The following is a 24,685-nucleotide window of genomic DNA, read 5'->3' on the forward strand; positions in this document are numbered from 1 at the left end:
GAAAGATCACCACTAATGCCTCCACTATCTCCTTCAGAACACTGGTGTGTAATCCATCTGGTCCAGGTGATTTATCCACCTTCAGACCTTTCAGTTTTCCTAGCTCCTTCTCCTTGGTAATGGCTACCATACTCACCTCTGCCCCCTCCCCGACTCTCTTGAACTTTGGGGATGTTACTCGTGTCTTCCACCACGAAGACTGACACAAAGTACCTATTCAGTTCCTCCGCCATTTCTTTGTTCCCCACTACTACTTCTCCAGCGTCATTTTCCAGCGGCCCAATGTCCACTTTTGCCTCTCTCTTACCCTTTATATATCTAAAAAACCTCTTGTAATTTTTTTTATATTACTGGCTAGTTTACCCTCATATTTAATCTTCTCCCTCCTTATTTCTTTTTTAGTTGTCCTCTGTTGGTCTTTGTAGGCTTCCCAATCCCCTGGTTTCCCACTGCTCTTCGCCGCATTGTATGCTTTCTCTTTAGCTTTTATGCTGTCCCTGACTTCCCTTGTCAGCCATGGTTACCTCATCCTCCCTTTAGTATGCTTCTTCTTCCTAGGGATGAATTTTTGCTGTATCTCCCAAATTACTCCCAGAAACTCCTGTCATTGCTGTTCCACTGTCTTTCCTGCTAGGCTCATCTCCCAGTCAATTCTGGCCAGCTCCTCCCTCATGCCTCTGTTGTTGCCTTTATTCAACTGTAATACCGTTACATCTGATTCCAGCTTTTTCCTCTCAAATTGCAGGGTAAATTCTATCATATTATGATCACTTCCTCCTAAGAGTATCTTCACCTTAAGCTCCCTTATCAAATCTGCCTCATTACACATCACTAAATCTAGAATTGCCTGTTCCCTAGTGGGCTCCACCAGAAGCTGCTCCAAAAAGCCATCTCGTAGACATTCCACAAATTCCTTTTCTTGGGATCCATTACTAACCTGATTTTCCCAGTCTACCTGCATATTGAAATCACCCATGATCACTGTAACCTTGCCTTTCTTACACGCCTTTTCTATCTCCTGGTGTATCTTGTGCCTCACATCCTGACGACTGAGCGGAGGCCTGTACATAACACCCATTACGGTTTTTTTACCTTTGCTGTTCCTCAACTCTACCCATCGTAGTTGGCGCTCGCCCATTGTACTGGTCCTGAAACTGATGGATCAAAACAGCTCTTCATTTACTAGAAAGTAAATGCAATAACCAGGGCTGACTTCTACCCAATCATATGCCTTGAGGATTGTACAGACAAAGTGGGTCACTTAGCCTACCTCAGCAAAATCGACCTTTTAAAAGGGGACTGGCTAATCTCCATGATCCCCAGGGCAAGAGAAATCTCAGTCTGTGTCACCCTGGATGGCCTTTTCCAACGTAAGGCATGCCCTTTGGCCTTAACAACCTTTCAAAGGTTGACAAACCAGGTAATAGCTGGACTCAGCAACTGTGCATTATATCTAGATGATTTGATCATTTACAGTAACATCTGGAATGATCACTTAGAACATCTGGAGGCAGCATTCCAGGGCCCGAAAAGGGCAAACTTGGTAGTGAACTTGGAAAGAAGTGAGTTCACAAAGGCAAAGATGACTTACTTGGGACATGAAGTGAGACAGGGAAACGTGTTACGCCATGAAGCGAAAGCACATGCCCTAACTGATTTCCCTACCCCCAAAAACAAGAGGGAAATCAAGTGCTTTCTTGGAACATTCAGGATCTATAGAAAGATTGTCCCAAACTTTAGCACCCTAGCCGCCCCCTTAACAGATGCTCTAAAAAAAATACTCAAAGGTGGTGTGGACAATGGTGTTCCAAGAAGCTTTTGCAAAATTGAAAGCCATCCTGATAAAGGAGCCTGTACTAGCTGCCCCAGACCTTAGCAAACCTTTTAGAGTGGCCATAGATGGCAGTGATTTAGGGCTGGGAGCTGTCCTACTCCAGGCAGGTGATTCTGAGATTGAACACCCAATCGGCTATTTTTCTCAAAAGGCTCAACCAACACCAGAATAGTACTCCAAGGTTGAGAAAGAAATCTTGGGTCTCCTTCTAGCTCTCCAGCATTTTGAAATCTATGTTTGCCATGGGTACAGAGAGACCCGAGTATACACCGTCCACAACCCGCTGAAATTTCTGGAAAAGTTCAAAGCGACCAATATTGTTCTGCTGGAGTCTGCTCTTACAGTCCTTTAACTGAAAGATTACCCAAATTGCAGGAAAGGACAATGTCATCACTGATGCCCCATCCAGAGTCTAAAAATAAACCCTCAAAAAAATGCAGCAGGGAACTGACATTGCACCTGCTAGCTGTGTGTTTGACTTGCATGTGTGAATGAGAAAATGAATATGTACCTCTTTACTCCTGTCTGTTCTTTTGCAATACCACATGAAAAAAAATGAGAGTTAATTTTTTTACCCAGAGGGCAAGATCCTGAAGGGACTTAACAGGGTGGATGCGGAGAGGATGTTTCCTCTTGTGGGAGAGTATAGAACTAGGTGTCACTGTTTAAAAATAAGTGGTCACTTACTTAAGACAGAGATGAGGAGAACATTTTTCTCTCGGAGGGTTGGGAGTCTTTGGAACTCTCTTCCTCAAAAGGTGGTGGAAGCAGAGTCTTTTGAGTATTTTTAAGGCAGAGCAAGATAGATTCTTGATTAAAAAGGGGATGATAGGTTATCGGGGGTAGGCAGGAATATGGGGTTGAGGGTACATTCAGATCAGACACGATCTTATTAAATGGCGGAGCAGGTTTGAAGGGTTGAGTGGCCTACTCTTGCTCCTAATTTGTATGTACCTACCTCTTCCATTCAATTAATACTGGACAGAAGAAAATAAAGATTTCACTGCTGCAAACTCTCTAGTATGACAGTACTTAAAATGCTTACATGTCTAAAACAAACTGTTTTACTGCAGTTTTTCTAAATCATAATTTCAGATTTTTGTTGAAGGGATTCAGCTTGCCATTATGCAGGCTCTCTTAATCAGGAAATTTTGAAATGATTTTGAAATGGAACTAACCCATACCAGCTTAAAAGCTTATGAGCAGCTAGCAGAATAAAATACCTATAGCGAGGTCAGTAATCTCCTTCACTGCACCTGTATTTCTCTGTCTCCTCTTCCTCTCCGTTATATACAAACCAAGTATTTTAAAGTGTAAAACATACGAGGTACATGCACGTCCTAAAAGTCCTACAAGCTTCTAACAGCTATAATGTTGCAAACTGAAACCCTTATTTGTAACTATTCACAAAAGTACATAAGTATATATATTTCTTGATATCTCACAACTTCAGACCAACTCGTAAATATTTCAAGTCGAAAGGCAGGCACAGTATCACCTGTATTACTGAGTTCTATATTTTGTAGCACCTAAACATGGCAACAAAGAATGATTTCAGATTCAAAAGGTCATGAGGTTTTTGTTTGGACTATTTTGTTGGATACTTAAACCATCCAATCAAGGAACAAGGTGTTGGAAGATTTACTGTCTTCTTTGGACAAAATTTAGCATTTATTGCATATGTAGTGCAAATGGTAAATTTTGCACAGCATATTTCACAACAATTAATCATAATTGTACAGTATTATAAAACTCATTAAACCCACTTTTATCGTTATCTTCTGGTCCAATGCATCACCTTAAAAATGGAATCGCAAAACAACAATAAAAAAGCAGCAAGTTTAAAATACTAACCTGTACTCGTTGGTGAATTTATTTCCTGCCGAATATTTCGACTGATCTGGCTTCCAGATCTTGCAACTTCACGTTGTGGTTCCAGTATGTCTCTGTATTTTGATACCATGAGTACAGAGATAAAGTATACAACAGCCAAAGCCAAAAACTGAGCTTGTTTGCTGTCATCCTATTAAGAAAAATTGCCAATGAGTCACAACTCAAATGAGAGGGGATTTAAAGCAGCAATGCAGAGGCAGAGCTAATCACAATCTCCAAATAAGATGCTTAGGATCAAGTAGAGTGGTTTCTAAAGACATTAAACATGATGGTAAAGTAAAGAGGCAAGAGAACCAATAGTATACAATGTAGTGGTGAATAGAGAAGGGGAAGCTTAATATACCAAAAAACTTGTTCATAGACCAATGCTGGGAGAATAGTAATAACAGAGGAATCGGAAGCATAAATCCATAATGTGATTGTAAATATAGTAGGGCTTGGGTGAGATTGGGAATTAAATCACATTAGGAGATACGATTTTTTAAAATCAAGATTAAGGAAAGAAAACAGGAGGTGTGTGACAGCATTAACAAAATGTTATACACCAAATTATACAACATCTTGGCAATCAAAAGAGATCTTTATGAGAGCAGATAATATCACTGCAGATATTGTTAATCAATAACAAAGGCTGAAGTGCTGCTGGGAGTACTTTATTGGTGTCCTGATTGTAGTGACTTAACATGATTATGCAGATTAGGAAAGCCAGTAATATCAAAAACCTAGTAATAATGAGAAATTCTATCCTGCACAAGGATTGGCAAAGAAATAGCAAAATAATAAGGTGAGGAATAGATTTAATGAATGCATTCAGGATAGTTTCACAAAGCAGTATATCTTCAAACCTATGAGGGGATTGATAATAATTGCTCTAGTTGTGTAACAGATCAGTTATTTGATAATTTAGTTATTTGATGATAAGAAGGCATCTTGAAAATGATCTTTATATATTTGAATTCACCACCAGGCTTGGAAAGCAACCAACTAAAATATGTGATTTCAACAAAACTAACAAATGAAATTTGAGGAAAGTTTGGATTGGAAAGTAAACAAACAAATATAAAATCTACAGACCAATAATGCATCCATAAACATATACTGCCAAAAGGCAAAAGGAGGTGCTTCTGACATAGAGTAATCATCGTCTACTCTTGTTGCAGGACAAGTAATCCAGAGACCCAGGGCACCGGGGTTTGAATCCCACCATGGCAAAGAGTGAAATTTGAATTTAATCAAAATCTGGAATTAAAAGTCTAATTATGACCATGAAACCAATGGCGATTGTCAAAAAAAACTTATCAGGTTCACTAATGTCCTTTAGGGAAGGAAATCTGCCGTCCTTACCCAGTATGGCCAACATGTGATTCCAGGCCCACAGCAATGTAGTTGACTCTCAAATGCCCTCTGAAATGGCCTAGCAAGCCACCCAGTTGTTTCAAACCGCTAAAATGTCTCAAAGGAATGAAACCGAAGGACAACTTGGCATCTATCTAAGCACCGGAAATGACAACGGCAAACTCAGCCTGGTGACGCTGCAAAGTCCACCTTACTAACATCTGGAGGCTTGTGCCTAAATTGGGAGAGCTGTTGCAGAGACTAGTCAAGCAACAACCTGACAGTGTCACACTCAGAATCATACCTTACAGATAATGTCCCAGACAACACCACCACCATCCCTGGGTATGTCTTGTCCCACCAGCAGTACAGACCCAGTAGAAGTGGCGGCACAGTGGTTTACAGTCAGTAGGGAGTTGCCCTCGGAGTCCTCAACATCGACTCCAGAACCCATAAGTCTCATGGCATCAGGTCAAACACGGGCAAGGAAGCTTCCTGCTGATTAGCACATACTGCCCCTCCACCCCACAGTTGATGAATCAGTACTCTCCATGTTGACCACCAATTGGAGGGAGCACTGACGGCGGCAAGGGCGCAGAATGTACTCTGGGTGGGGGACTTCAATGTCCAATACCAAGAGTGGCTTGGTAGCAGCACTACTGACCAAGATGGTTGAGCCCTAAAGGACATAGCTGCTAAACTGGGTCTGCGGCAGGTGGTGAGAACACCAAGAAGAGGGAAAACCATACTTGACCTCATCCTCACCAACCAGCCCACTGCAGATGCATCTGTCCATGACAGTATCGGTAGGAGTGACAACCGCACAGTCCTTGTGGAGGTGAAGTCCCATCTTCACATTGAGAACACCCTCCATCATGTTGTGTTGCAACACCACCATGTTAAATGGGATAGATTTTGAACACATTTAGCAACTCAAGACTGGGAAACCATGAGGTGCTGTGGCCATTAGCAGCAGCAGAATTGTACTCAACAACAACCTTTAACCTCATGGCCCAGCATATCCCCGACTCTGCCATTATCAATAAGCTAGGGGATCAATTCTAGTTCAGTGCAGGAGTGCAGGAGGGCATGCCAGAAGCAGCACCAGGCATACCTAAAAATGAGGTGTCAACCTGGTGAAGCTATAACACAGGACTACTTGCATGCCAAACAGCATATGCAGCAAGTTCTGCCACATCCAGTCGTGAATGATGGTGGACAATTAAATGACTCACTGGAGGAGGAGGCTCCACAAATATCCCCATCCTCAATGATGGGGGAGCTCAGCACATCAGTGCAAAAGATAAGGTTAATGCATTTGCAACAATCTTAAGCCAGATGTGTCAAGTGGGTGATCCATCTCAGCCTCCTCCGGAAGTTCCCAGCATCACAGGTGCCAGTCTTCAGCCAATTCAATTCTCTCCACATGATATCAAGAAAAAGCTGAAGGCACTGGTTACTGCAAAGGCTATGGACCCTGACAATATTCTGGCAACTGTACCAAAGACTTGTTCTCCAGAACTTGCCATACCTGTAGCCAGGCTGTTCCAGTACAGCTACAAAACTGGCATCTACCCAGCAATGTGGAACATTGCCCAGGTAAGTCCTGTACACAAAAAGCAGGAGACATTCAACCTGGCCAATTACCACCCCACCAATTTACTCTTGATCAACAGTAAAGTGATGGAAGGGGTCATCAACAGTGCTATCAAGTGGCACTTGCTTAATAATAACCTATGCACTGACACTCAGTTTGGATTCTGCCAGGGCCAATCAGCTCCTGACCTCGTTACAGCCCTGGTTCAAACATGGACAAAACAGTTGAACTCTCGAGTTGAGGTGAAAGTGACTGCTCTTAACATCAAGGCCACATCTGACCGAATGTGGCATCAAGAAGCCCTAGCAAAACAGGAGTCAATGGGAATCAGGGGGGTAAACCCTCCACTGATTGGAGTCATACCTAGCACAAAGGAAGATGATTGTGGTTGTTGGAGGTCAGTCATCTCAACTCCAGGACATCATTGCAGGAGTTCCTCAGGGTTGTATCCTAGGCCCAACCATCTTCAGCTACTTCATCAATGACCTTCCTTCCATCATAAGGTCAGAAGAGGGGATGTTCGCTAATGATTGCACAATGTTCAGCACCATTTGCAGCTGCTCAGATACTGAAGCAGTCCATATCCAAATGCAGCAAGATGTGGACAATATCGGGGTTTGGGCTGACAAGTGGCAAGTAACATTCATGCCACCCAAGAGCCAGACAATGGCCATCTCCAACAAGAGAGAATCCAACCATCACTGAATCGCCCACAATCAACATCCTTAGGGTTACCATTGACCAGAAACTGAAGTGGACTTGCCACATAAATGCTGTGGCTACAAGAGCAGAAGCTGGGAATCCTGCAGTGAGTAACTCACCTCCGAACTCCCCAAAGCCTGTCCACCATCTACAAGGCACAATTCAGGAGTGTGATGGAATACTCTCCACTTGCCTGGATGACTGCAGCTCCACCAACACTCAAGAAGCTTGACACCATCCAGGACAAAGCAGCCCCCTTGATTGGCACCCCATCCACAAACATTCACTTGCTCCACCACCAACGCACAGTTGCAGCAGTGTGTACCATCTATAAGGTACACTGCAGAAACTCACCAAGGCTCCTTAGACAGCACCTTCAAAACTTATAACCACTACCATCTAGACGGAGAAGAGCAGCTGATACATGCAAATACCACCACATGCAAGTTCCCCTCCAAGCCACTCACCATCCTGACTTGGAAATATATCGCCGTTCCTTCACTGTCACTGGGCCAAAATCCTGGAACTCACTCCCTTACAGGACTGTGGGTGTACCTACACCACATGGACTGGAGCAGTTCAAGAAGGCAGCTCACCACCACCTTCACAAGGGCAATTAGGGATGGGCAATAAATGCTGGCCTTGCCAGCAAAGCCTACATCCCTCAAATGAATAAAAAATAACAAACCAAAAAGGCTTATGCGAGGGCACAAAACAATTAAGATTTAGGGGATTACAAAAAGCAAAAACAGGAGGCAGAAAACAAAGAGAAAGAAATATTATGGAAAAAGTTCCAAATAATGTTAAAGCTAACAGTAAACGCTGTTAAGTAGATAAGCAGATCAAGAAACATGAGTGATAAAAGAGCAAGTGCCCATTAAAAACAAATTTATACATGTCAATAGTAAATAATAAGATGGTAACAATATATTGGAATGGCTAAATTAATATTCTGCTTCAATGTTCAGAGTAATGAACGATGGCATGATATGAAAAATTAGTGAAATAGATAAACTGATGAATATAAACAGAAAAATAGTAATAGATAAAATAGTGATATTGAAACTAGACAAATATCTGAGCTTTCACTAAAAGGAATAGGTGAAGAAATGTGGGACACATTACTTCTACCCTCCCAAAGTTCATTTGATTCATGGATAGTACCAGAGGACTGGTATTCAGAAAATGAAGAAGTAACAAACCAAGGTCTGTGGATTTTTTTTTCTTCATTCATGGGATGTGGGTGTCACTGGCTTGGCTAGCATTTATTGCCCATTCCTAATTGACCTTGCTAATGTGGTGGTGAGCTGCCTCCTTGAACCGCTGCAGTCCATGTGGTGTAGGTACACCCACAATGCTGCTGGGATGGAGTTCCAGGATTTTGGCCCAACAACAGTGAAGGAATGGCGATATATTGCCAAGTCAGGATGTTGAGTGGCTTGGAGGGGAGCTTCCCGTTGGTTGTGTTCCCATGTGACTGCTGCCCTTGTCTCTTTTGGATAGTTGTAGTCATGAGTTTGGAAGGTGCTGTCTAAGGCGCCTTGGTAAATTCCTGCAGTGCATCTTGCAGATGTTACATACTGCCGCCACTCTTCATCGTGGTGCAGAGGGTGAATGTTTGTGGATGGGGTGCCAATTAAGCAGCGGCTTTGTCCTGGATAGCGTCAAGTTTCTTGAGTGTTGTTGGAGCTGCACTTACACAGGCAAGTGGAGAGTATTCCATCACACTCCTGACTTGTGCCCTGTGGATTACGGACAGGCTTTGGGGAGTTAGGAGGTGATTTAATTCCTGCAGGATTCCTAGCCTCTGACCGGTTCTTGTATTTATATGGCAAATCCAGTTCAGTCTCTGGTCAATGGTAAGCCCCAGGATGTTGATAGTGGGGGATTCAGCGATGGTAATGCAATTGAATATCAAGGGACGATGATTAGATTCTCTCTTGTTGGAGATGGTCATTGCCTAGGAATATTATTTGCCACTTGTCAGCCCAAGCCTTGATATTGTCCAGGATGTTGGGCTGCATTTGGACATGGGCTGCTTCACTATCTGAGTCACCGTAAACATTGCCCAATCATCAGCAAACATCCTCACTTCTGACTTTATGATGAAAGGAAGGTCATTAATGAAGTAGCTGAAGATGGTTGGGCCTAGGAAACCATCCTGAGGAACTCCTGCAGTCATGTCCTGGAACTGAGACGTTTCACCTCCAACAACCACAGACATCTTCCTTGGTGCTAGCTATGACTCCAACTAGCGGAGAGTTTCCCCCATTTCCGATTGGCTCCAGTTTTTCTAGTAAGTGGCAAATAACGTTCCTAGGCAATGACCATCTCCAACAAGAGAATCTAATCATCGCCCCTTGATATTCAATGATTACCATCACTGAATCCCCCACGATCAACATCTTGGGGATTACCATAGCCTTTGCAGTATCCAGTGCCTTCAGCTGTTTCTTGATATCACATGGAGTGAATCTAATTGGCTGAAGACTGGCATCTGTGATGCTGGGGACCTCGGGAGGAGGCCGAGATGAATCATTCACTCGACACATCTGGCTTAAGATCATTGCAAATGCATCAGCCTTATCTTTTGCACTGATGTGCTGGGCTTCCCCATGATTGAGGATGGGGAGGTTTGTGGAGCCTCCTCCTCCAGTGAGCTATTTAATTTTCCACCACCATTCATGACTGGATGTGGCAGGCCTGCAGAGCTTAGATCTGATCGGTTGGTTGTGGAATCAGTTAGCCCTGTCCATCAATTGCTGCTTATGCTGTTTGGAATGCAAGTAGTCCTGTGTTGTAGCTTTGCCAGGTTGAAACTTCATTTTTAGGTGTGCCTGGTGCTGCTCTTGATATGTCCTCCTGCACTCTTCATTGAACCAGGGCTGATCCCTTGGCTTGCTGGTAATGGTAGAGTGGGGAATATGCTGGGCCATGATGTTACAGATTGTAGTTGAGTACAATTCTGCTGCTGCTGATGGCCCACACCACCTCATGGTTTCCCAGTCTTGAGTTGTTAGATCTGTTCAAAATCTGACCAATTTAGCAAGGTGGTAGTGCCACACAACACAATGGAAGGTATCCTTACAGGGAAGACGGGACTTCATCTCCAGGAGGACAGGAGAGATATATTGACCTTCAAGAAAATCCAGTTCACCAAGATGGTGTCTGGGATTAAGGAATGGAGCTATGTTGAGAACATGAAGAACTTGGATTAGTCAATTGAGATTTGGAGGTAAAACAGATGATCTGATGTTTAAAATATTGAAGGGAATTAAGGAGGTAGATAAAGAATGACCCTTTTTCTTAGAATTTGAGCTAAACAAAGTCACCAAAAACTTCTTCACAAAATGAATGAGAATGTGGAACACTGCTCAAAAGGCATTAAGTAAAAATAATGAAAGTGTTCAAGAGACATAGGTACTTGTGAAGTAACGGCATTAAAGGATATGGAAAAAAGGCAACAGATTGGAATTGTAAAGATAGAGCTGCCATGGCTAACAAAATGTGGGGCAGACTGAATGGGTAAAATGATCTAGCCCTAGTTCCATATCCTTAACAATAATAAATTATTAAATTAAATAAAGCTTTTGCATGATCATAGAAAAGCATAATTATATGGTGTTGAGTAACAACTTTCATTAATATGGTGCTTTTAACATAGAAAAATGCCTGACGTATTTCGGTTAGATGTAACTCTTTCGAGTACAAATACGTTTCCATCTGTTCCTATTCAGATGAAGTTACATTGTTTGCCACTGTGAGATTTGAACTCTTGATCTTGGGGTTACAAGCCCAGTACCATAACCACTTGGCTATTTAGGCCAAGCTCGGTTAGATGTAATCAAACAAAACAGATACCAAGCCAAAAGGAGGTGTGACCAAAAGCTTTATCCAAAAAAAGTCAGATTTTAAAATGGTCATTAGGAGGGGAACGTGGAGAAGCAGAGGGGTTCAAGGACATAATTCGAGAATGTGCAGGGTGGACAGCTGAAGGCTGCCAATTGTGGGGTAATGGGAGGGCAGGTACATGAGTTCTGGGCTGGAGGAGGTTATTGGATGGTAGGAGATTCTGTGGATGAGAAGGAACAATGCCACAAACAGTATTTAAACATAAGGATATGAATATTAAATGGGACCCAGTGCAGGTCATCGAACATGGGTCGTGAGTGAACAAGACAATGAGCACGATAGGGTAAAAGCATGATCAGTATTTGGATAAGCTAAAGTTTCTGCAGGTTAAAGGATAGGCCAGCTCTGCAATAGTAACAAATAGGGATAACTAAGACATGGATAGATTTCAGCAACAGATAGGCTGAGGTAAATGGAGGCAGTTAGGGCTTTAGGGGTGGAAGTAGCTGCTCTTTTGGCTTGGCTCACAGGGCATGGAGTCAAAAGCTCAGCTTGGAGGGGGTCAAACAGGATGCTGAGGTTGCAAACCTCAATGGCTCAGCCTGAGAAACTGGCTGCAGAAGGCAATGGTATCTGTGGCAGGGGTGGAGAGTGTGTACATGATGTTTTTGGCCTTCCCAAAGTTTAGCAGGATAGGGTTAAAGATATACAGCAACAAAAATATCTTTAGGGTTGTCCAAAATCATTGCTAATCAAAATACTCAGGTTATTTCAACTAAACCATGGTAACATTTAAAAAGCAAGTGTAACTAAGTGCAAATCAAAAAAACTTCAACTGTATTTCCCTGTGCACTAAATATTATCTATCAAGAATAAATATAAATACAACTAAAGTGGCAAAATGTTCTAAAGTGCTTTGCAGAGGGTAGGAGGAAAGAAAAACATTGGGATTTTAAAAAATTATTCATTCGCTCATGGGACAAGGGCAGCATTTATTGCTTGACTCGAATTGCCCTCGAGAAGGTGGTGGTGAGCCACCTTCTTGAACCGCTGCAGCCCACAATGCTGTTAGGAAGGGAATTAGACTTTGTTTGATACAACTGAGTTGTATTTCAGAGGGCATTTAAAAACCAACCACATTGATGTGGAGAAACGTGCAGGCCAGACCAGGTAAGTTCATCAGGTTTCCTTCCCTAAAGGGCATTAGTGAACCAGGTGGGGTTTTATGACAACCAACAATCGCTTCCATAGAACCACAGGAAAGTTACAGCACAGAAGGAGGCCATTCAGCCCATTTTGTCCATGCCAGCCCAAGGACACCCAGGTGCCCTTTCTCCACCATTACTGAAATGAACTTTTAATTCCAGATTCATTAACTGAATTCAAATTACACCAGCTACTGATTTGAAACTGTGTGCCCAGAGCATTAGCCTGGGCCTCTGGATCACTAGTCCAGTGACATTACCACTACGCAACCGCATCCTCCTAATGACTGACGTAAAAGAGATAGGTTTTGAGGAGGTTTTTTTAAGGTGGAAAGAGATGAATCATGGAGAAGGATTTTGAAAGAAAATTCCAGATAGCAGGATCATGAAGGCTCTGCAGCGTGGAGGTGCACAGTTGCCCAGATACAGAAGAGCAAAGCTTGGATGTTGGATTGTAGAGCTTGAGCTGAAAGAGGAGTGAATGTGGCCAGGGAGGGCTTTCTAAATGACAAGAATTTTGAAATCAGTGCTCTGGAGATGAGCAACTAATGGAGATCTGTGTGAACATGGCAGAAAAGTGAATACAAACTTTTGATAACTACGTTCTCAATTTTAAAAAAAGACACGTTTAATTTTTAAAATAATTCAATAAATAAGTAATATTTCAGTTTTTGCATAAAAATGTATTATTTAATCTAAAACATATATATATTTATACAAATCATGAACATAAATGCTAATCATACTGAAATAAAATACTAGCTTTTAAAAATTAAAAAAATTCCATATCCAATTTTCTCCTTTCACATAAAAGCAGGTTTCAAAGATACCACTAGAAGGAGCTTTTTTAGAAATTCATGTTCTGTCTTTGAAGAGCAGAAATACGCAAGCTTGTTTTCTTATAAGTAAAAGGCTGACCAGAAATTCTGGAAAGCAAAATAAATGGCTGATCAACTAAATACATACTTTGGTTCTGTCTTCACAAAGGAGGACACTAATAACATGCCTTAAATGTTGGAGAACACAGAGTTTAGCGAGAGGGAGGAACTGAAAGAAATCAGTATTAGTAGGGAAATGGTGTTGGGGAAATTGATGGGATTGAAGACCGATAAATTCCCGGGGCTTGATAATCTACATCCCAGAGTATTTAAGGAAGTGACCCTAGAAATAGTGGATGCAATGGTGGTCATCTTCCAAGATTCTATAGACTCTGGAACTGTTCCTACAAATTGGAGGGTAGCTAATGTAACCCCACTGTTTAAAAAGGGAGGCAGAGAGAAAACAGGGAATTACAGTCCAGTCAGCCTGACGTCAGTAGTGGGGAAAATTCTAGAGTCCATTATAAAAGATTTAATAGCTGAGCACTTGGAAAACAGTGGCAGAATCGGACAGAGTCAGCATGGATTTACAAAAGGGAAATCATGCTTGACAAAGCTATTGGAATTTTTCAAGGATGTAACTAGTAGAGTTGATGAGGGGGAGCCAGTGGATGTAGTTTATTTGGACTTTCAGAAGGCTTTCGACAAAGTCACACATAAGAGATTGGCATGTAAAATTAAAGCGCATGGGATTGGGGGTAGTGTATTGAGATGGATAGAAAACTGACTGGCAGACAGGAAACAAAGAATAGGAATAAATGGGTCTTTTTCAGAATGGCAGGCAATGACTAGTGGGGTACTGTAGGGGTTGGTGCTGGGACCCAAGCTATTCAGAATATACATTAATGATTTAGATGAGGGAACTAAATGCAATATCTCCAAATTTGCAGATGACACAAAGCTGGGTGGGAGGGTGAGCTGTGAGGAGGATGCAGAGATGCTTCAGTATGATTTGGACAAGCTGAATGAGTGGGAAAATGCATGGCAGATGCAGTATAATGTGGATAAATGTGAGGTTATCCATTTTGGTAGCAAAAACAGGAAGGCAGATTATCTGAATGGCTATAACTTGAGGGAGGGGAATGTGCAACAAGACCTGGGTGTCCTTGTACACCAGTCGCTGAAGGTAAACATGCAGATGCAGCAGGTGGTAAAGAAGGCAAATGGTATGTTGGCCTTCATAGCCAGAAGATTCGAGTACAGGAACAGGGATGTCTTGCTGCAATTGTACAGGGCCTTGGTGAGACCACACCTGGAATATTGTGTGCAGTTTTGGTCTCTTTACCTGAGGAAGGATGTATTTGCTATAGAGGGAGGTTTACACAACTGATTCCTGGGATGGCGGGACTGACATATGAGGAGAGATTGAGTCGATTAGGATTATATTTGCTGGAGTTCAGAAGAATGCAGGGGATCTCATAGAAACCTGTAAAATACTAACAGGACTAGACAGGGTAGATGCAGGAAGGATATTCCCGATGGTGGGGGAGTCCAGAGCCAGGAGTCACAGTCTGAGGATATGGGGTAGACCATTTAGAACTGAGATGAGGAGAAATTTCTTCACCCAGAGAGTGGTGAGCCTGTGGAATTCGTTACCACAGAAAGTAGTTGAGACCAAAACATTGTATGCTTTCAAGAAGAAGTTAGAAATAGCTCTTGGGCGAAAGGGATCAAAAGGTATGGGGAGAAAGCGGGAGCAGGCTATTGAGTTGGATAATCAGCCATGATCATAGTGAACGGCGGAGCAGACTCAAAGGGCTGAATGGCCTGCTCCTGCTCCTAGTTTCTATGTTTCTATATTAAAAATAGAAAATTATATATCGTAAATTATACACAGCAAATACCATGTATTAGAATAAAAAGTTTCTTAAAAAAAAATGCATAGAGCATTCGCAATAAGGTAAACAAATTAATAGTGTAAATAGATGTAAACAAGTATGACATTATGGAGACATGGCTGCAGTGACCAAGGCTGGGAGCTGAATATCTAAGTGCACTTGCTATTTAGGAAGGACAGGCAAAAAGAAAAAGGAGGTGGGGTGGTGTTGTTAGTTAAGGATGAAATCAGTGCAATATTGAGGGAGGATACTGGCTCAGAAAATTGAGATGTGGAATCAGTCTGAGTGGAGCCAAGAAGCAACAAGGGGCAGAAGACATAAGTGGGAGTTGTCTACAGGCCTCCAAACATTAGTAGTAAGGCAGGAGACAGCATTAAACAGGAAATAAGAGATGCATGTAACAAGGATACTACAGTAATCATGGGTGACTTTAATCTACATATAGGCTAATTTGGCAAACGAAATTAACAATAATACTGTGGCGGATGAATTCCTGGAGTGTATACGAAATAGTTTTTTAGGCCAGTCTGTCGAGGAATCAACTAGGGAACAGGTTATCCTAGATTTGGTATGGTGCAATGTAAACGGGTTAATTACTAATCTTGTGCAGGGTCCTTCAGGGAAGAGTGACCATAACATGATAGAATCATTCATAAGGACGGAAAGTGAAGTAGTCCAATCCAAAACTAGGGTCCTAAATCTAAACAAAGAAAACTATGAAGGTCTGAGGGGTGAGTTGGCTACAATAGATTGGGGAACTTCATTAAAAGGCATGACGGTGGATGGGCAATGGCTAATATTTAAGGAACGAATGCATGCATTGCAACAGTTATGCATTCCTTTCTGGCGCAAAAACACAACAGGAAAAGCAGCCCAACCATGGCTAACAAAATAAATTAAGGATAGTATTAGATCCAAAGAGGAGTCATATAATGTTGCTGGAGAAAGTTCAAACCTGAGGATTGGGAGCAGTTTAGAATTCAGCAAAGGAGGACCAAGAGATTGATTAAGATGGGGGAAACAGATTATGGGAGTAAACTTACAAGGAACGTAAAAGCAAACTGCAAAAGCTTCTATAAGTATGTAACAAGAAAAAGATTATTGAAGGCAAATGTAGATCGCTTACAGTCCAAAACAGGAGAATTTATAATAGAGAACAAGGAAATGGCAGAGGAATTAAACAAATACTGTAGTTGTGTCTTCACAAAGGAAGACACAAATAACTTCCCAGAAATGCTAGGGAACCAACGGGTTAGTAAGAAGGAGGAATTGAAGGAAATTACATTACTAAAAAAATAATGCTGGAGAAGTTAATGGGACTGAAAGTCAGCAAATCCCCAAGACCTGATAATCTACATCACAGTGTACTAAAGGAGGTGGCCATGGAAATAGTGTCATCTTCCAAAGTTCTGTAAATTCTGGAACACGCCCAGCAGATTGGAGGGTAGCAAACGTAATCCCATTATTTAAAAAAGTAGGGAGGGAGAAATCAGGGAATTACAGACTAGTTAGCCTAATGTCAGTAGTAGGGAAAATATTAGTGTCTATTATACAGGGTGCGATAACAGGACACCTAGAAAATATCAATGGGATTAGACAAAGTCAACATGGAATTATGAAAGGAAAATCATGTTTGACAAACCTATTGGGGTTTTTGAGGACGTGGCTAGCAGATTAGAAAAGGGAGAACCTGCGGATGTGGTGTTATTGGATTTTCAGAAAGCTTTTAATAAAGTCCCACATAAGAGGTTAGCGTGCAAAATTAAAGCACATTGGATAGGCGGTATTATGTTGGTATGGGTTGAGAATTGGTTAGCAGGCAGGAAACAGAGAGTAGGAAAAAATGGGTTTCTTTCAGAGTGGTAGGCAGTGAACAGTGTTGGGCCCCAGCTATTCACAAAATATATATATCAATGATTTGGATGAGGGAATCAAATGTAATATTTCCAAGTTTGCTGAAGACATGAAACTTGGTAGGAATGAGAGTGGTGAGAAGGATGTTAAAATACTTCAAGGCGATTTAGACAAATTGAGCGAGTGGGCAAATACACGGCAGATACAATATTTTGTGGATAAATGTGAAGTTATCCACTTGGGTAGGAAAAACAGAATAGCAGAGTATTATGTAAAAGGTGACTGATTGGGAAATGTTGATGTACAAAAGGAACCTGGCTGTCCTTGTACACCAATCATTGAAAGCAAGCATGAAGGTGCAGCAAGCAGTTAAGGTGGCAAATGATATGTTGGCCTTCATTGCGAGAGGGCTTGAGTACAGGAGCAAAGATGTATTGCTGCAGCTGTAGTGAGACCACACCTGGAGTACTGTGTGCAGTTTTGGTCTCCTTACCTAAGAAAGGAAATACTTGCCTTACAGGGTATGCAGTGAAGGTTCACCAGACTGTTCCTGGGATGGCAGGAGTGTCATATGAGGAGAGATTGGGTCAACTAGGCCTCTATTCACTGGAGTTTAGTAGAGTGAGCGAGATCTCATTGAAATACAAAATTCTGACAGGGCTGGACTGACCGAATGCAGTGATGCTGTTTCCTCTGGCTGGGGAGTCTAGAATGAGGGGGTCACAGTCTCAGGGTACAGGGTATGCCATTTAGGGCTGAGATGAGGAGAAACTTCTTCACTCAGTGGTGGTGAACCTGTGGAATTCTCTACCACAGGAGGTTGTGGAGGCCAAGTCACTGAATATATTTAAGAAGGAAATAGATTGATTTCAAGACTCTAAAGGTATCTAAAGGGTATGGGGAGAGCGCGGGGAGCAGGTTGAGATAGAGAATCAGCCATGATCATAATGAATGGCGAAGCAGGTTTGAAGGGCCGAATGACCTATCCTGCTTCTATTTTCTATGTTTCTATATTCCCAGAATCTCCAAAGCACCGCAGAGAAATATTTTAAATATTAGATTCTGAATATTGTACCATTCACATACATTGCAATATACAGGTATAAAATCATGCTTAGATTAACTAAGTTAGAATAGTGAATGTTTTAGTAATTGAACTTGTCTTGAGTAACCAGAAATTTTGAAAAGTTTAGTTCAGCAGAATTAGGTATTTTCACTATTAGAAAATGCACCTTTCTGATGTAAGGTGTTTTTCTTTCCTCATGGTATTTTTCTGTAAAATGATGGCAGAAATGTAGGTGAAACTTTGCCAAAAAAACCTTGTTAAATGTAACAGATTTTTCCATTCTCCTTTCGCTTAAGAATCTAACATGTTATTAATTTATAATTTCAAAATAAAACTGCATGAACTATAGAATTCTGAAGTGAAAACTATTTCATCTGTTTTGCAGTATCTGGATTAAATAATCTAACTGCAAATCCAATGACCATAGCAAACTACTTTAAATAAAATAATTACCACATCACGAAAGACAACAGCTCGCAAACGATTAATGTCCACATCCTGCAGTAATCTGTCAGGATCCTTAATTGGAGAAAGGTTACCAGCGACATTTTCAACACCAGCCTGAAAAAATAAGCACCTTATTAAAATAGAGTTGACTCAAAATATTTTCTCATTCCTAAAGATGGCACTAACAAAGCATTTTTGCAAGAGAGCTCCTGGCACAGGTTAAATTGGAGTTAAAATGTTGTAGCCCCATTTCTAACATCATGCTCAGTGGGTTCTCATAAAATTATCCTTAGAATCCAAACAGACAAATCACCAGGCGTTTGAAGAATGCACACAAAAAAACTTTTTTCTTGGTAATGATCTAAAAGTGCATGGGCATGTGAACATTCACTTTATAAAATAACTGAAGCTAATCCGGATTATGAACTTCAGTTGCACCAACATTCATTTCCTCAACGTAATACACCAAAAGGCAAATTTTATGTGCTCATTCAAACATATGGGACAGGATTTCTTGAAATATCCTTCAGCTCAATCATCATAGAATTTTACTCTTGTGAAGAGAACAGAGCCATCTACTAGTTATGAGAAAACAGTGAATGGTCTCCAGGTCCTAACAGTGCTACACCAGTGGTGCTTTGCATTGACACTTTGCATCTCCAGCACAGCTCTACTTTTCCCTTTCCAGGACTCCTCTCCCTGATCCTTTTTCCTGCCTCCCTTCTCTGTGGCCTCTTCCCTTCATCAATTCTTTCTCCAATCTTCGTTCCTCCTCCTTTTTCGCCCCTTTGCTACTCCTGACACCTCTCCCCTCACTCCCCCTTCCATTCCCACCAGTCTGTGAAAGATACCTCTGGAAGTCCCCCCAATTGAGACCAAAACCTTTCCCCAGAAGCCCCTGTTTCCCACTGAGACCAAAATAATCCACTAGCAACCAAAGGTGAAATAGGCTGCACTCACTGTCACTCCCCCATTGTCCCCTGTATCTTTTTCACTTTCCGTCCATCTGCCTATTCCTATGCTCTCACATACACCACTCCATTCTCCTTCCTCAGTGCTTCCCATCCTTCAAATACCATCTCATCATCTCCAATCCCCTATTCCATCCCAACGCACTCCATCAGCATTCCTTCCCCGATTTCTCTCCTCCCTTCACCCTATATTCCTTCTGCCTGCTTCTCTCCTTTCATTCCCTCCTCTTTACCCCTTCTTCTCCTCCTGTGTGAAATAATATAGAAAATTGACCAGTTGTTTTAAAAATGAACTTATCCAAACAGCTTCATGAAGCTAATTTAAAAATTCTAAGTTATTTGAAATAAAAACAAGTGGCGGTATTTTCCCAGAATTACACGAAGTGCAGTCACGGGCAGGTAAAATGGAGTCCTACCCGCCGACGAAAATAGCGGGTATTCACGCCATATCATCCTCGCCTCATTATTTATTCACTCCTGCGAAACACGCCTTTCCCAAGGCGGGAGCACTCTCATTTGTCCACCAGCCATGACTCCCCTGTTGCATCATGCTGGCTGCCATCTTTAAAAGACAGCCACCAGCAAAGTGCTCAGCACCACCAGTTCACCACTGCTGCCCGGGAGACCTGGCCAGCAAAGGAAAAAAGGCTGCAGCGCCCCCGTATCAACGACCGGTCCCTCGAGTGACTGCTGGATGCCGTGGAGGCTCCCAGGATGTGCTCTACCTTCTCTTTGGCCACAGAGTGGGCAGCAATGTGATCAATCCGTCTTGGGAGGCGGTGGCAGCAATGGTCAGCGCAAACGACCTGCAGAGCAGGACAGCCACCCGGTGTCACAAATGAACGAATGGTCTCCTCTGTTCTGCCAGGGTAAGTCACTCTTTTCATCACTCCCAACTCTAACACTCTCAAACCCATCACACATCCTCAGGGCCCTCACTCATTGCCAGTGCAAGGGACATCACCATTCACTGTTTCACACACGCCGTCACTGTCCTCATCCCATCCAGGGGACCACTCACCACCCACACAGGCCAGGCATACTTATCATTTAGCCTGGCAGGCATCCTGATACACTCTCCTCATCTCTATCCATGCAGGACAAACTGGCAACAACAAGTGGGAAAGGTCGCAGAAAGGGATGCCGGAGATCAAAGTTCTGACAGAATTCGAAAACGGAGCCATCCAGGTGGCCGGCGATGACTGGGATCGGTCCTGTGTTGACAGTGAGGTCAGCACTGTTCTACCAAAGTGAAGATCCAGCAGTGCAACATTCATCAGACAACCATGCCGTGAATGATGTGTCCTCTTTCACAGGCTACTGCCATGAACTAATTATTCCCTCTTGCTGTCGCAGGTACATCTGCTGAACAGCCGACAGAGTCCATGATCCAGGACCTCCAATCAAGCCCCAAAGAAAACTCTGATGTGGAATCTGGAGGCACCCTCCCTGAAGTCCCGTCACAGCGCTCACCCACACCCTCCACCAGCGCAGAGATACACACCTAGCTTTAGAGTAGCCTCAGGATCACATTCTGATCCACAGCAGGTGGACGCAGGGATTTCCCAGGCCTCCGACACTCAGGGGACTGCTGGAGGCCAAAATATTGCTGAGTCCGAGTCAGATGACGAGCCTATGGACTCGGTCATGATATGGTTGCTGGAGCTGGAGAGGCAAGCTAGGGGACATCAGAAAGCGATGTTCACTGCACTCCTCAGATTGCAAGGCAGGATGCAGGAGTCCGTACATCTTCAGCTGAAGTGATAACGCCGGCATTGGAACGCACCGAGGTCAGCACTGACAAGATGGCAGCCACCATGGAGCCCTTGGTTCAGGAGGTCACTCCTGCACTGCTGCGCGGGCTGATCACTGATGCCAAAGTTGGCCTCCAACAGTGTGTATGCGAGAGGGGTGCTGGATAGATTGATCTCACTCCAGCTACCCCTTCTGCTCACGGAGTCACCCATCGGGAGGAGAATCAGCAGGTGCACACTCTGGGACCATCCACCCAGGTGACTCTGGGAGTGACAGGCCTATCCGAGTCCCCTCTTCGTGTGACTTCTGCAGTTCCAGCTTCACAGGCTAAGGAGGGTGCCACTGCCACACAGCAGGACCTTGAAAGCAGGCCAGGGTCCACCAAGTCTTGGCCTTCAGAGGGCACCCATCAAAGTCATCGCAGACAGGACGGCAAAGTCCAAAGGCTGCCTCCACCTCTGTTGTGGATGTCTGGGGAGCACCAAGACATAGCGGCAGCGTTAGAAAAGTTAAGTAAAAGTAGTTGCACAGCGTGGGCACAGATGTTGATCACTTGTACATACTGTTCACTATTGTCAATAAACTCCTAAGAATGTCTCCCTGTTTGTGGCTCCTTGTTCTGATGAGCAGTGCTCTTGTTACTCAGATGTGAAACCTTTCTGCACAAGATAAAAGCAGGTGTCTCAGTCCAGGGCTTCTTCCCTGTGCTCTGTGCGGCCTTCAGACCACAGTGATGGTTCAGCCTCACACTCCCTGGCAACGTTACTGATGCCTGCACCTCGGTGATGCTGGTCATTGCTGCCAAAATGTAGTGGGCAGGTGCCATAGAGTTCTCTCATTCTCTCTGTGTGCTCTCAGCACCTTTAACGTGGGGCTGGCCACCATCACACCAACATCTGCGAACAGTGATGCTATGCACCAGCTCCTGAAGGGCTGAGGTGCTTAAGGCGGACACAGCATCAGATCCGTCTAAAGTTTCATGGCTGCGTTTCTGAGATGGCCCTGACCACAGAACGCAAATGTGCTGCCCTCGACCATTCAGGAGTCAGACATTCTCAGAGGCTATGTGAAGTTCTATGGAGTGTCTTTGCTGCATGTTGTCATCATCCTCCTGCGATCGAACGACTATTAGGGCCTCCACTGCATCTCCAAGACAGGGTAATTCTCACAGAGGGTATTGACGCTGCCATAAACCAGACTGGAGTCAAACTTTCGCAACTGTGATGTGAGGATCTATGGGGACCACCTCACTGCATGTCGTCATCATCCTCCACAAATCTGGCAGTTATGAGGGCTTCCTGAGCGCGCTTGCCTTGTCTAGCTAGTGCGAGACCCTCATCCCCGTCCTCATCACCATTGAGAACACCCCCACCCTCATCCCCGTTGGCATCCTCCTCATCCAAGGAGACCTCCAGTTCTTCCATCTTATCCGAGGGGACCTCCAGCTCCTCCTCATCCAATTTGTCTCCCTGTTGGAGTGCCAGATTGTAAAGGGCACAGCAGACGACGATGATGCGTGACACCCTCTGCGGACTGTATTGCAGCGTTCCACCAGACCGGTCCAGGTACCAGAACCGAATCTTCAGCATCCTGATGGTCTGCTCCATCAGGTTGTGAGCTGCTACATGAGCCTCATTATTGCATCGCTCTGCTGCAGTCTGAGGCTGCCGCATGACTGTCATCAGCCGTGGCCTCTGCGGGTAGCCCTTGTCCCCAAGGAGCCAACCTTGCAGTCTCTGTGGACCCTGGAAGACCGCAGGGATCTGCAAGCGACTCAGGATGTAGGCATCATGCACACTCCCTGGAAACCATGTGCACACTTGCAGGATGTACTTCTTCTGGTCACATATCAGCTGCATGTTCAGTGAGTGGAAGCCCTTGCAGTTGATGAAGTCCACCGAGAGTAGCAATGGAGACCAGAGCGCCACGAGTGCTGTCAATCGCACCCTGCATCAATGGGAATCCTGAGATCAGGGCGAATCCAATGGCCCTTGCCATTTCACCTGGGTGAAATGCACAAAGTTGTGTGCCATGGAGGAGATGGCATCCGTAACCTAATGGATGCATTTGTGAGTGGCGGATTGTGAAATCCCACGGAGGTCACCTGTGGAGCTCTGAAAGGAGCCACTGGCATAGAAGTTAAGTGCTTCAGTCACGTTCACAGCCACTGGCAGTGGATGCCCTCCATGTCCCCTTGGCGCCAAGTCCTGCAGTAAGTGGCAGATGTGAGCCACAAGGTCCCTAGACATGAGCCGTCATCAGCGACACTGGTTCTCAGTCATCTGCAGGAATGGCAGGCAGCGTCTACAGACCCTGGGCGTCACTAGGCACCGACGAGCCACAGCTCGCAGTCACTCCTGGGCAGTGTCTGCGGGAGTTCCTGCTGCCCCTCCTTCATGAGGTTGCTGCTCCTGCCTTTGCACAGCCAGGAGCCTCAGTCGCTCTCTCCTCCATCTTCTAAGGTCTCTGTAGGACATCAGGCATACACCTAGGTCACCAGGGTCCATGATCCTGACGTGGTCCTCCTGCAGCATGACAGATGTGGTTATCATGGCTGTACTTAGCACCTTTCCTGGACCTGTGTGACTGCCCCTTAACACGTCTCAAAGTGTGATCACACCTCGGATGGCCAGCGTTGAGCGCACTACATGGCTGCCCTGTCAACCTGTGACATGGGGGGGGCACTAGTCCAGTACTGTAAGGGGGCATTGGCTGGTAATGTAAGGGGCTGTGAGCGCCTCCAGCAGTGACTGCTACATGGCCAGCGTTGGCGAGGAGATTGTATAACGTGTGCAGTCTAACTGCATCGTGGTCCAATAAAGTGGTGGTGGACTCAAAGTCTGTGCCTGAGCCGGAGTAAGGTATGGAGCGCTTGGGGGCCCTTTGGTGCCACTGCGTTGCCTGCATGGGCGGGCAGTCTAGGAGCCCGACCCCAATGATATCACTGTGGCTGCGCCTGATCTGTCTCAGTTGCAGAAGCGTGGTCAGTTTATACAGGTGTCCCTAATGTGTGGCTACTTCCCTCGCTTACCCTGCGTGCGGGGTGCAGTGCCAGGGTAGCACTTGTTGCCCCCACCCCCAACAACCCACTGCCTCCGAGGCTGGCAAGCACTTCCCCCCAGGGGACCCCCCAACCAGTTGCCTCCAAGGCTGGCCAACGCTTGCCCCCGGACACCCCTGCCCCCCCAGCAGTTGCTTCTGTGGCCAGGTGCCCGTGAGGCCTGTAAACAACGGGTGAGCTGTGGAGAACGTTGCTGCTCACTTCACCTCAGTGGCCCCAAAGTGAACGCTGCAAGCGCACGTTTTCTTCGTGCTGTTGTCAAACACATCGGCATGCTTTCCTGTCGACGTGGACGGGCAATACGGCATAGAGCCTGGCGGGATCGCCTTTTAATTATATGATGTATTATAATTAATTTCCTGCCGTCCAATGGCGGGAAACATGGCCTGCCATTGGC

The 24,685-nt window shown here is 44.3% G+C and overlaps 1 protein-coding gene across 2 annotated transcripts in view; it reads right to left on the reverse strand.

Annotated features, from left to right (window-relative positions):
- The window catches only part of nbeaa (neurobeachin a), a 1,069,212-nt gene that overhangs the window by 705,050 nt on the left and 339,477 nt on the right, over positions 1-24,685 (reverse strand). For both annotated transcript variants that reach the window (XM_041199054.1, XM_041199053.1), the window contains exons 28-29: positions 18,508-18,615; positions 3,689-3,857 (exon numbers count right to left, since the gene is read on the reverse strand). In XM_041199054.1, the coding sequence (XP_041054988.1) occupies positions 3,689-3,857; positions 18,508-18,615 (277 nt within the window). The remainder of the gene's footprint in view (positions 1-3,688; positions 3,858-18,507; positions 18,616-24,685) is intronic.

This window comes from Carcharodon carcharias, chromosome 11 (genome assembly GCF_017639515.1).
Source record: "Carcharodon carcharias isolate sCarCar2 chromosome 11, sCarCar2.pri, whole genome shotgun sequence".
In the NCBI taxonomy this organism is placed as follows: Eukaryota; Metazoa; Chordata; class Chondrichthyes; order Lamniformes; family Lamnidae; genus Carcharodon; species Carcharodon carcharias.